The sequence below is a fragment of the Giraffa tippelskirchi genome, chromosome 4, assembly GCF_054371585.1.
Source record: "Giraffa tippelskirchi isolate mGirTip1 chromosome 4, T2T-mGirTip1v1.2.pri, whole genome shotgun sequence".
NCBI lineage: Eukaryota > Metazoa > Chordata > Mammalia > Artiodactyla > Giraffidae > Giraffa > Giraffa tippelskirchi.
The window spans coordinates 8,355,832-8,368,482 of record NC_137278.1 but is presented as its reverse complement, the minus strand read 5'-3'; the positions used below and the strand labels follow the sequence as shown (position 1 = coordinate 8,368,482).

The 12,651-nt window shown below is 54.0% G+C and overlaps 1 protein-coding gene across 3 annotated transcripts; it reads left to right on the top strand.

The window, feature by feature from the left end:
* The first annotated feature begins 2,056 nt into the window (after positions 1-2,056).
* On the top strand, positions 2,057-12,346 carry FPGS (folylpolyglutamate synthase). Of its 3 annotated transcripts, XM_081587109.1 has the most exons (15): positions 2,057-2,203; positions 3,640-3,768; positions 3,860-3,913; positions 3,999-4,063; positions 5,990-6,104; positions 6,253-6,333; positions 6,463-6,524; positions 6,599-6,701; positions 7,016-7,093; positions 7,283-7,430; positions 7,545-7,634; positions 8,615-8,765; positions 9,164-9,239; positions 10,455-10,521; positions 11,337-12,346. In XM_081587109.1, the coding sequence occupies exons 1-15, from the start codon at positions 2,075-2,077 to the stop codon at positions 11,744-11,746; spliced, it is 1,758 nt and encodes a 585-aa protein (XP_081443235.1). In that variant the 5' UTR covers positions 2,057-2,074; the 3' UTR covers positions 11,747-12,346. The 3 variants fall into 3 exon arrangements, with proteins under 3 accessions (XP_081443235.1, XP_081443237.1, XP_081443238.1); XM_081587111.1 differs by lacking the exon at positions 6,253-6,333; XM_081587112.1 differs by lacking the exon at positions 10,455-10,521.
* The last annotated feature ends 305 nt before the right edge of the window (positions 12,347-12,651 follow it).

Below are 12,651 nucleotides of genomic sequence, written 5' to 3'. Positions count from 1 at the left end.
ACAATATTGCTCTTTACAGCATCAGACTTTGCTTCTATCACCAATCACATCCACAACTGGGTGTTGTTTCTGATTTGGCTTCATCTCTTCATTCTTTTTGGAGTTATTTCTCTACTGATCTCAAGTAGCAAATTGGGCACCTACCGACCTGGGGAGTTCATCTTTCAGTGTCCTATCTTTTCGCCTTTTCATATTGTTCATGGGGTTCTCAAGGCAAGAATACTAAAGTGGTTTGCCATACCCTTCTCCAGTGGACCACATTTTGTCAGAACTCTCCACCATGACCCGTCCGTCTTGGGTGGCGCTACACGGCATGGCTCATTGTTTCATTGATTTAGACAAGGCTGGGGTCCATGTGATCAGATTGGTCAGATTGGTTATGCAGATAACACCACCCTTATGGCAGAAAGTGAAGAAGAACTAAAGAGCCTCTTGATGAAAGTGAAAGAGGAGAGTGGAAAAGTTGGTTTAAAGCTCAACATTCAGAAAACTAAGATCATGGCATCTGGTCTCATCACTTCATGGCAAATAGATGGGGAAACAGTGGAAACAGTTCAGTTCAGTTTAGTCGCTCAGTGCTGTCTGACTCTTTACGACCCCATTAGAACTAACACACAAAAAAAGATGTCCTTTTCATTATAGGGGACTGGAATGCAAAAGTGGGAAGTCAAGAAACACTTAGAGTAACAGCAAATTTGGCTTTGGAGTACAGAATGAAGCAGGGCAAAGGCCAGTAGAGTTTTGCCAAGAGAATACACTGGTCATAGCAAACATCTTCTTCCAACAACACAAGAGAAGACTCTACACATGGACACCACCAGATGGTCAACACCAAAATCAGATTTATTATATTCTTTGCAGCCAAAGATGGAGAAGCTCTATACAATCAGCAAAAACAAGACCGGGAGCTGACTGTGGCTCAGATCATGAACTCCTTATTGCCAAATTCAGACTTAAATTGAAGAACGTGGGGAAAACCACTAGATCATTCAGGTATGACCTAAATCAAATCCTTTATTATTATACAGTGGAAGTGAGAAATAGATTTAAGGGACTAGATCTAATAGACGGAGTGCCTGATGAACTATGGACAGAGGTTTGTGACATTGTATAGGAGACAGTAACAGATTTTATTTTGGGGGGCTCCAAAATCACTGCAGATGGTGACTGCAGCCATGAAATTAAAAGACGCTTGCTCCTTGGAAGGAAAGTTACAACCAACCTAGACAGCATATTAAAAAGCAGAGACATTACCTTGCCAACAAACGCCCATCTACTCAAAGCTATGGTTTTTCCAGTAGTCATATATGGATGTGAGAGTTGGACCATAAAGAAAGCTGAGTGTCAAAGAATTGATGCTTTTGAACTGTGGTGTTGGAGAAGACTCTTGAGAGTCCCTTGGGCTGCAAGGAGATCCAACTAGTCCATCCTAAAGGAAATCAGTCCTGAGTGTTCATTGGAAAGACTGATGCTTGAAGCTGAAGCTCCAATACTTTGGCCACCTGATGCGAAGAGCTGACTCATTAGAAAAGACCCTGATGCTGGGAAAGATTGAGGGCGGGAGGATAAGGGGATGACAGAGGATGAGATGGTTGGATGGCATCACTGACTCAATGGACATGAATTTGAGTAAACTCCGGGAGTTGGTGATAGACCAGGGGGGCCTGGCATGCTGCAGTCCATGGGGTCGCAAAGAGTCGGACACGACTGAGCGACCGAACTGATCCCGGCTCGCAGCTGGTTCTGGCCTGGAGCAGGTCTGCTGACTGAGACTGGCTATTTGGGGGGGAGGTGGGGGAAGTGCGGCCAGATCCGGAGAAGACGACGAAAAGAGTGCGTATTTTTCTAAGGCAGAGGACTCCCGCGGCAGCGTGCCCCTCATAAACATGAACGAACTCTCTGGCCCGCTCAGGGGCCTGCCCCTCACAAAGATGGCGTCTCGTAGATTCTTATTGGTCGCAGTGGGCTCGATGGGCAGCGCTGATTGGCGAAGAGCGGAGGCGTGTCGAGGCGGGGCCAGGAGCTTAGTTATTTTTCCGTCCGGGCCTAGCAAGCAGTTGCCTGCAGGTCTACTATGTCTCGGGCGTGCTGCCACGCTCTCTTCCTGGCAGCGGTTTCTCCGCGTGGTGCAACAACCGGGGTCGCAGCGCGGCGAGGGTTGAGCGCGTGGCCTGTGCTGCAGGAGCCAGGAATGGAGTATCAGGTATCTTTGCCCGCCGGCGGGAGGTCACGCAATGACTCGTGAGCCAGCCTGAAGGTCGCTTAGCATCTAGTCTGCGCCAAGCTGAGAGGGTGGCCAGGAGCATGGGACCGAGAGACTCGCAGGGGTCGAGGGGCGGGGCGGGCGGGGACCTTCTGGAGTCTGGAGGTGGGGACAGGCACCAGGAAGTTGGGCCCGGCACTACCGGATTTGGGAATTCTGAGGTTGAAGTGAACCGCGGTTGAAAGAGAGGAAAGGGACGCCTGGTGGTAGGACCAGGGGCTCAGCTGACATTCTGGAGTTATTACAGTGTCTCGGGACTCTGAAGCAGCAGTTGTGGGTGGGGGAGAGGTGAGGGATTCGGGAGTTCAAACTTGGGAGATCCAGGAGTCTAGATGTGGGTTGGAGTCTCCAGGATTCAGCAAGAAGGAGATCCAAGTGCTTAGAATTGGGGAGCAGGCAGGACTCAGGAGCAGGGGTGGTGGTGAAAGAACATGGAAAACAAAAAACTTCCTCCTGGTTCTGTGCCAAAGGCCAGTTGCCAGAAACCAGCACAGGATGCTGGCCAGGCAAGTGGTACCAGTTTGATGAGTAGGGCCTGCAACCAGGCATTGAGGCCCTGAAGGATTATATATATCACTCCCCCTTCCACCACCCAGTGTGAACTGTCCTGAGGCTATATGTACCTGCCTTCTTGTCTGGGCGACCCTGGCACACCCTTCCTCCCTCTGAGACTCCTCTTCCCCAACTGGTTGCTTCAGGCAACTCTTCTCTTGGTCAGAATGTGGAATCCCAATCCTCAGGGTTAGGCATGGAAGCCTCCAGGAATTCCTAGCTCTAATTCCTTCAGTTCTAAGATCCTAGCCTTCTGTGGTTCTGGCCCTACTTTAGGAGGAGCCTGATATAGTGGTGAACTATGAAGGGAATTGGGCTTCCCCAGTGGCTCAGTGGTAAACAATCTACCTGCCAGTGCAGGAGACGCAGGGGGCATGGGTTCAATCTCTGGCTCAGGAAGATCCCCTGGAGAAGGAAGTGATAACTCAGTCCAGTATTCTTGCCTGGGAAATCCCATAGACAGAAGAACCTGGTGGGCTACAGTCCATGGGGTTGCAAACAGCTGGACATGACTGAGCATGTACACATGCACGCACACATGGAGGGAATTAGGGCAAAGGCCTGAGAGTGAAGCCTTGTCCTTTTAGTCATTTTACCTGTTTTGCCTGGCACTCCCTGGGTGAAGCTGAACTGCCGCAGGCTCCCATTTCTGCCGGAGCTAAAAAGATGCCACTTCTTTCTCAGTGGTGCCTAATCTCTGGGCTGGGGCACCAGGGCTGGCGTGGCAGTCCTGGTACCCTGGCCTAGCCACTGGCATGCTGTGTGCCTCTGTCCCCATGGGCCCCTAATGCACCTTAACTTGCTATCTGGGGCCTCACTGCCAGGATGCCGTGCGCACACTCAACACCTTGCAGACCAATGCTAACTACTTGGAGATGGTGAAGCGTGAGCGGGGTGACCCCCAGACACAGCTGGAAGCCATGAAGCTGTACTTGGCACGGAGTGGGCTGCAGGTAAGGTGGGGAGGGCCTGTGACCACCCCCACCCCCTACTTCTGTCTGTGCATCCTGTGGCTGAGGCAGGGACCTTGTCTGTCTGTCCCAGGTGGAGGACTTGGACCAACTGAACATTATCCACATCACTGGGACCAAGGGGAAGGTGAGTCACAGGACCCAGGGGTAGGGCGTCTGTGGGCTGGGGTGGGGGGGCTGGGGCCTGCCCAGACAAGACCTTTTCTTTGCAGGGCTCCACGTGTGCCTTCACTGAACGTATCCTCCGAAGCTATGGCCTGAAGACGGGGTTCTTTAGGTACTGAGGTACAGAGGGATGTGGTGTCTCCTAGCTGTCTGGGGGGCTCTGGATCCAACCTGCACCTCAGGGCCAGGGTCACTCACTGGAACTCAGCTGCATGTCTCTCTGCCCAGTGTCTATTCATTCAACAGACATTTAATTAGCATTTAGCATATTAGCCCAAGTTTATGGCAATCTCAAATTTTCTCAATGCAAAGAACTTGGGGAGGGGAGCAGCAACTTGAATGGATAAACGAAATACACAGCTAGAAAAGTCAGATATCTTTTTATTTATTTTTTGGCCACATCATGCGGTATGATGGATCTTAGTTCCCTAACCAGGGATCAAACCCGTGCTCCCTGCAGAGGAAGTACAGAGACTTAACCACTGGACTGCCAGGGAAGTCCCTCAGATGTCTTTTTTTTTTTTTAAGATTTATTAATTATGTATTAGCTGTGGTGGGTCTTCATCACTGCTGTGCGGGCTTTTTCTAGTAGCGGAAAGCAGGGGCTACACTTCCTTGTGGTGTGGGGGCTTCTCATTGTGGTGGCTTCTCAGTGGTGGGAGCACAGGCTCTAGGGGATGTGGGCTTCAGTAAGTTGCAGCACTTGGGCTCAGTAGTTATGGTGCATGGGCTTGGTTGCTCTGCAGCACGTGGGATCTTCCCAGACCAGGGATCGAACCAGTGTCCCTTGCATTGCAAAGCAGATTCTTAACCACTGGACCCATCAGAGAAGCCTCCTCAGATATCTTTTTATTAACTTAAATTCCTTACACAGTTTTTAAATCACATAGAAATATTTATCAGTTAGGGTATCTTTGCCATAAGGAGCGGAAAGCCTGGCTAGTAAGGGCTTAGACAGTAAGCATAGGGTATGATGCCCCTGTTGAGGTATCCCGAGTGGCCAGCAGAAGGGAACCCTACCACTGTGCCAGCCTCAGCTGCTGCTTTGCCCGCTGGGCAGCACCCGCTCTTGGCCACATTCAAGCATCTAAAATCACACCAGAGGATTGGAGTGAGCTGGTGGGGATAGATAGGGGTCCCTCTTCCCTGAAGCTATATGTGCCTTTCTTAAGCCCATCACTGGCAAAGCAGTGGAATTAACATGCTAGTTAATCGCTCAGGTTTCAGTCCCTAGGCTTGGGGCATTCAAGATTTGTGCCTCCTTTTATTTTACCAGTTCTATCAGGTGACCTCTGTAAACAACTGAAACCAGCTGACTAGATCATTTCAGATCAGTGTGTTTTCCCTCCACAGCTCTTTGTTCAAAATAGAGAAATGGAGAGGATTCATAATATGAGAGGATCTTTGAGGATTCAATAGAAGCCCCAAATCTCTCATTTAAAATAATTTGAGGGGTTAAAAACCCAGCCTTCAACTTGGGCCCATGAGGCCTCATGGGCCAGTCTGGGGCTGCAACTTGAACACAGCTGATGAGGCCTTGCCCTCAAGGGCAGGAAGACAGACAGACATTATGGGGGCAGATGTTGGCAGAGTAGCTGATGGGTATGGGCCAGGGGTGGTGGTGCTATAGGAGCCCAGAGAGCATGCCTGACCAGCCTGGTGGGGAGGATCCTTTCTCTCTGCTGGAGGAGTGGTCTTACTTGAGATCTGTGTAGTGGGCAGGTACACAGGTAGGCCTGGAGATAGAAAGTATGTGGGGAGGGGGGAAGGAAGCAGGGTGGAGGAGCTAAAAAACAGTCCAGAGGGGCTGGGGCACAGGGACCTTCCAAGGGATGCAGGAGAGGTGAGGCACAGAGGCCAGTGGAACCAGCCCCGCTGAGGCCTAGGAGGCCGAGATGAGCAGGAAGGGTTTTCAGCATGACAGTGACAAAGCCTGATCTGTTTTTCCGAAAGACGGGTCTGACTGTGGGGCGGCGGTGGGGGGCAGCCTGGGGGTCTTGGGAAGGGAGTTTCCTGATGACCCTGGGTCTCTCCGCAGCTCTCCTCACCTGGTACAGGTGCGTGAGCGGATCCGCATCAATGGGCAGCCCATAAGTTCCGAGCTCTTCACCAAGCACTTCTGGCGCCTCTACCACCGGCTGGAGGAGACCAAGGTGCCTGTGCCAGAGGGCTGGTGGGTGGGCAGGGTAGGGGACCCCAAGTGGGTGGGTAGACCCAGAGGGCGCTGCGCATCCCAGGACACTATCTCCCCCAGCACAGAGGCTGCAGTGGCCCCGAGCTCTGACATGATCCTGTCCACAGGATGACAGCAGCTGTGTCTCCATGCCCGGCTACTTCCGCTTCCTCACGCTCATGGCCTTCCACGTCTTCCTCCAAGAGAAGGTGTGTGTGGCCCCCTCCCCAAAACCCTGTGTTCCAGACCTTGGGAAGGGGAATCTCAGCAGGCTAAGGGCTCCTGTGCGGTGTCTGGGAGCCCCTGTGCCCCCTGCCATGCCCTCTGATCCTCTGCAGGTGGACCTGGCAGTGGTGGAAGTAGGCATCGGTGGGGCTTACGACTGCACCAACATCATCAGGTGAGGGGGATGGCTTGGGGAGAGGGATGGTGGCCATGAGCCCAGGGGCATCCTGGTCCTTTTGTTTCCCGCAGGAAGCCTGTGGTGTGTGGCATCACCTCTCTTGGCATCGACCACACTGGCCTTCTGGGGGACACGATGGAGAAAATCGCATGGCAGAAAGGGGGCATTTTTAAGGTGACCTGGGGAGGGAAGGTACATGGATGGCCTGACCCTGGCCCTCAAGATTCAGGGAAGGGGAGGGGTGCTCATTTGTATCTTGACTCAGAATTAGGTCTTGGAAGCAGAGGGGTCTGGGTTCTCATGGGAGCTCTGTGTGGGACTAGAACAAGCTGAGCCCCATCTCTGGCCTCAGTCTCCCCATTGAGGGGTTCCCAAAGGTCCAATGAGGGAAGGCTGAATGGGCTTCCCAGAATCAGGGATGTGGGAGTCAGAGGTGGGCAGTGGAGCACCCTGGGTAGCCCCTGGCTCACTCTCCGTGTCCTCCACAGAGTGGCGTCCCTGCCTTCACTGTGCTCCAGCCTGACGAGCCCCTGGTGGTGTTAAGGGACAGGGCTCAGCAGATCTCAGTGAGTCTGATGGAACTGCCAGGGGGTGGAGGAGGACTGACTGGGGAGGCACTTTATCCTCTGGGGCCTCGGTTTGCTCATCTGTGCTCGTCCAGCTGGGGTGCATCTCGGTGGGTTCTGGTAGATGGAAGGGCTGATGGCATCAGGGAGGGCCATCCCCTGAGCAGCTGCTGCCCATCTCCCCCGCAGTGTCCCCTCTACCTGTGCCCACCACTACAAACCCTGGAGGAAGGGGGGCCACCGCTGACCCTAGGCCTGGAGGGAGAGCACCAGCGGTCCAATGCTGCCCTGGCCTTGCAGCTGGCCCGCTGCTGGCTGCAGCAGAAAGGTTACCAGGGTAAGTGGGCAGGCCAGTGGGTGGGCAGGGGACAGGTGGACCTGCCTCTGAGAGCCCTTAGAGGTGAGGACCGAGCCCACAGAAGCCCTCCCTCTCCCTTCCCTTCCCTGCCAGATGCTGGGGAGCTGAAGGCATCCAGGCCCAGCCTCCCAGGGCAGCTGCCCCTGGCACCTGTGTTCCAGCCCACGCCCCACATGCAGCAGGGTGAGTTGGACCTTCCTACCCAGCCGGGCCCCCTTCAGGTGTTTTCTTTTGGTTTCCTATTAGAGAGGTGGAGCCAATGGTGCTTTAAGAGAAAGGACTCTGCTGAAGGCAGTAAGCTTCCCGCACTTTGAGTCCGTGAAGTCTCTCTGAACCCATTTCCCCATCTGCCAAGTGAGACCATGATAGGGTCCACTGAGAGGTGCCGTCACTAAGGGACTGAGTCCAGAGCCTGGCAGATACAGGATAAAGTGCCCGGCCGGCCCGTGGTAGCTGCCAGAACTGTCATGCTTGTCATCACCAGGAGACCATGAGGGTCTTGAGGACGGTGATCCTCTTCAGGCTTCTTGCTTCCCCTCAAAGCTTTCAGCACATAGTAGGACCTCGTGGCTGTTAAAGCCCTTCAGCAGATGGTTCCAGGGAGCCCACTGTGTGCCAGGTCCTGTGTCAGGGCCGTGAGACAGTCCTGGAGCCAGATGGGTTACATCCCAGCCCCAGGACTCGGGGTCTCCCTGGGGGCTCAGCGGTGCAGAATCTGCCTGCAATGCAGGAGACGTGGCAGACACGGGTTTAATCCCCTTAGAGAAGGAAATGGCAACCCACTCCAATATTCTTGCCTGGGAAATCCCGTGTACAGAGGAGCCTGGTGGGCTACAAGTCCAGGGGGCCCCAAAGCGTCCGACGCAACTGAAGCGACTGAGCACACAAGCCCAGGACTCACTCGCTCTGTGACCTAATCTCTCTGAGTCAGGGTTCTCTGCCTGCATCTTGGGACTAATATGACAGCAGCCCCCCTCTCAGGGCCGCCTGGAAGATTCCACCAGATAAGGCAGCCAAAGAGTTGATCCCAGCGACTAGGGCCCAGCCAGAGGCTTCTGGGCCAATCAGAATGGCGAGCAGTGAGGGCTCTGCGTGCAGGCAGGCAGTTAGTTGAGGAGCGGAGTGGGAAGATAAGGGAGGGCTGCCTTGCTCCCCAACCCCAGGGCTTCGGCACACGGAGTGGCCGGGTCGGACGCAGTTGCTGCGGCGCGGGCCCCTTACCTGGTACCTGGACGGCGCGCACACCACCAGCAGCATGCAGGCCTGCGTACGCTGGTTCCGCCAGGCGCTGCACCGCTGCAAGAGGCCGGACAGGTGAGCGGCGGGCAGAGGCGGGGCCGGGGCGGGGTCCAGGGGAAGGATGGGGCGGGGCTTGGTCTGTGGTGAGGGGCGGGACCTTGAGGAGGGGTGGAGCGTGGGCGGAGGCGAGACTGTGTCAGTGGGGAGGGGAGGGACCTCGGGGAAGGATGGGGCGGGGGCTTGAGGAGGGGTGGGGCGGGGGCGGGGCCGAGATGGGTCAGTGGGGAGGGGCGGGACCTCGGAGAAGGATGGGGCGGGGCTTGGCTCCAGAGGGGGCGGGACGTGGGGACGGGGACCGTAGGGGAGGAGAGGAAGTTTCTGGAGGAAGGATGGGGCGGGCCCCGCGGAGAAGAGGTGGGAGGCACTAACGCTCTGACCTCCCCTCCCCTGCCTCTAACCTCTCCCTCTCCCAGCGGGTCCGAGGTGCTCATCTTGCTCTTCAACTCCACTGGGGACCGGGATTCCGCCGCCCTGCTGAAGCTGCTGCAGGTGAGGGACTGGCTGGGGTATGGGCAGCAGGCAGGCCAGCTCAGAAGCTGGCTTTGACCCCCAACAGCGGTGCCTTCATCCCTGAGCCTGTTTGCTCAGCTGGAGAATGGCACTGATTGCTCATTCCCCTCCTGAATTGTATTATAAAAGCACTGGACACAGGGAAGTCAAGTCACAGGTCACTGCCCACATTCTCCTCCGTGGTCACACTCAAGACTAGGATTATAGGCAGGACCAGGTAAGTGGTGTGAGGTGCAGGCTCTGGATTCACTTGTCAGGTTCCCTTCAGCCACTGGCATGGGACCCTGGATAAGAGATGGCATTTCCCTGAGCCTCAGTTTCCCTCTCCATAAAACAGGGATGTTACTGTGATACCTGCTTCTAAACTTTGGTTTATCCAAGAAGACACATAGAACATAGATGGCCCATAAGTATATGAGAGTGTACTCAACATGCCAGATAATCAGTACAATGCAAATCAAAACCACAAGGAGATATTATCTTACACCTGTTAGAATGGTGGTCATCAAAAAGACAAGAGAAAGTAAGCATTGGAGAGGATGTGGACAAAAGAGAACACCTATGAACTGTTAATGAGATGTCATTTCACATCAGCTATGGATAATAATAGGATAATAATAGAAAGGTTTCTCAAAAAAGTTAAAAACTGGTATGTCATATGATCTGGCAATTCCACTTCTGGGGATTTGTCCCAAGAAAGTAAAAGCACTAACTTGTAAAGATTAAAAAAATAATGAAGTTTGGTTTAAGGGGGTCACTGGACTGTTAAGCATAGAGGGAGGGGCCCCACTGTGCCCAGGGAAACGGTCTGCCCTGGCTGTCAAGGCTGAAAGTGTTCCCAGGGATTGTTTCCCATCTCATAGACCAGGATGCTAAATCTGTCCTTCATATCCACAACCTCGTTCCTTTGTGCTCAGTAGATGGGTCACCTTAAGCCCATCTCCAGTCTGTCTCCCTGTCTGTGTTGGGCAGTGCTGCCCAGGCCATAGGCCATATGGGGTACGCTGAGGTAGATGGGGAGGCAGAAGGCATGGAAGTGCTGTGGGTTTATGTAGCAGCGCTCCCGTTCAGCTGAGGGGGGGCATCTCTAGAGATGGGGACATGGATGTGGACTCTGGGGGTGCTGTGTGGAAGTCAGGGTGGGGGGGCCTCCTCTCAGGCCCTGATACTGAGCTTCTCCATTTGGCCTTCTAGCCCTGCCAGTTTGACTATGCCATTTTCTGCCCTAACCTGGCAGAGATGGCATCAACAGACAATGCAGGTGAGTTGACAGGCATCGTCCCTGGGGTGGGCAGGGGGCAGAGGGCCCTAAGGTGGATTGCTGTGTTGGTGACAGTGGGAGCTTTTAAACTGCCAGTCTTGGGTAAGAACTAGATTTGTTTTATCGTATAAATCAATACCCTTTGGTACGTTTTGAATGTTGCGTGTGACTGCAATACTAAGAAGGAATTGTTGGGGGCACTAGTTTTCAAAATGCAGGTTACAACCCAGTGATGGTTCTTGAAATCAGCTTAGTGGGTCTCAACCAGCATTTTAAATAAAATAGAATAGAGAGTGTCAGTGTGTCTTGCACAAAATTAAGGGTAGGTACTGTTTGACGACATTCTCTTCCAGATGTATACGTGTACACATGTGAGTCCTGGGTTACTATTATAAAATGTATTCTTTCTTACTGTGGGTTATGTAAAAAGCTTTCTTTTGAAATAATCTAAAAAATACAGATCTCCAGGCCCCACATCAAATGGCGTGGAGATAGTCTGGGAATCTGCATTTGGAGAAATACTTATGCCCACCTGGCAATGGACCTTGTGCATTTCACAGATGAAGGCAATGAGTTAGGGCAGGGAAGGGTGCTCCTTGGGCAAAAGCCCCGGCATTGAAGCTAAACTGCCTGGGCCTGTTTCTCACCAGCTCTGTGACAAAGAGCAGTCACCGAACATTCCGAGCCTCCGTTTCCTCAGAGCTAAGGACGGTCAGTGCTTGGATAGAGCCTGGCAGTGAGCAGGGGCTCACGGCATGCTTCCCCTCCCCCACCCTGGGCTGCCTCACTGATGTGTCCGTCCCTGTGCCCTGCAGACCAACAGAACTTCACAGTGACACTAGACCAGGTGCTGTTCCGCTGCCTCACCCACCAGCAGCAGTGGAGCCGCCTGCACGAGGAGCAGGCCAGCCCGGACCACTGGAGCACCCCCGGCCGGGAGCAGGGTGGGCCCGCATCTCTGCTGCTGCCGCCTCACTCACCCCACACCCACAGCGCCAGCTCCCTCGTCTTCAGCTGCATCTCCCACGCCTTGCAGTGGATCACCCAAGGCCGGGACCCCGTCTTTCAGCCGCCCAGTCCCCCACGGGGCCTCCTCGCCCACCCTGTGGCAGGCAGTGGGGCCATGGTACTTCAAGAGGCTGCCGCCATCCACGTGCTGGTCACAGGCAGCCTGCACCTGGTGGGCGGTGTCCTGAAGCTGCTGGAGCCCTCCCTGTCCCAGTAGCCCAGGCAGTGGGGTGGAGGGGGTGGGCATTTGCCCTGCATCTCCCATGAACTCCTGAACTATTTGCCTTTTGTGCCTTCCTGATTCTGTCTAGACTGACCCAGGGTCTTGGGCTCTAGGCAGTGAAATAGAGAGCCGGAGGCAGGATGCTGAGCTCGGTCTCTGAGCCTTGGATGCCCCTAGCCTCTTCCTAGTTCTCCAGCTGTTGGACCACACCTGACCGTCCAGCCCATCTCAACGCCCACCCTGCTTGCTTCCTGTCTCGGGCCCAGCTTACTGTGTAAGCTGTCTGACCACGCCTGGGGCCCTGCTGGCTGCTGGTTGATAGATTTCCTCCTCCCAGTGGCCTTCTGGGAAAGGAGAGGGTCCCTGCCTGGGGCCCCCAGGGCGCAGAGGGTGGCTGGAGTGATTTAAAGCTTTGAACTTTTTTTTTCCTTAAAAAAAAAAAACATTGGCTGGTACTTCCCTGATGGTCCAGTGGTTTTAAGACTCTGCACTTCCAATGCAGAGGTCGTGGGTTCAATCCCTGGCTGGGGAACTGAGGTCCCACATGCTGCACAATGCGGCCAAAAAAAAAATTTTTTTTTTTAAATTTAAAAAGCATTGGATAAACATTTGATGGGCTTCTCGGGTGGCTCAGATGGTAAAGAATCTGCCTGCAACGCAGGAGACCTGGGTTCGATCCCTAGGTTGGGAAGGTGCCGTGGAGAAAGAAATGGTTACCCACTCTAGTATTCTTGCCTGGAGAATTTCACGGACGGAGGAGCCCGGTAGGCTACAGTCCATGGGATCGCTTGGAGTCAGACACGACCAAGCAACTAATACACAAACATTTGACTGACTCTTGACCTCTAGCTCCCTCAGCAGACAATGGGGGGATGAGGACTATGGCTGGTCCAAGAACT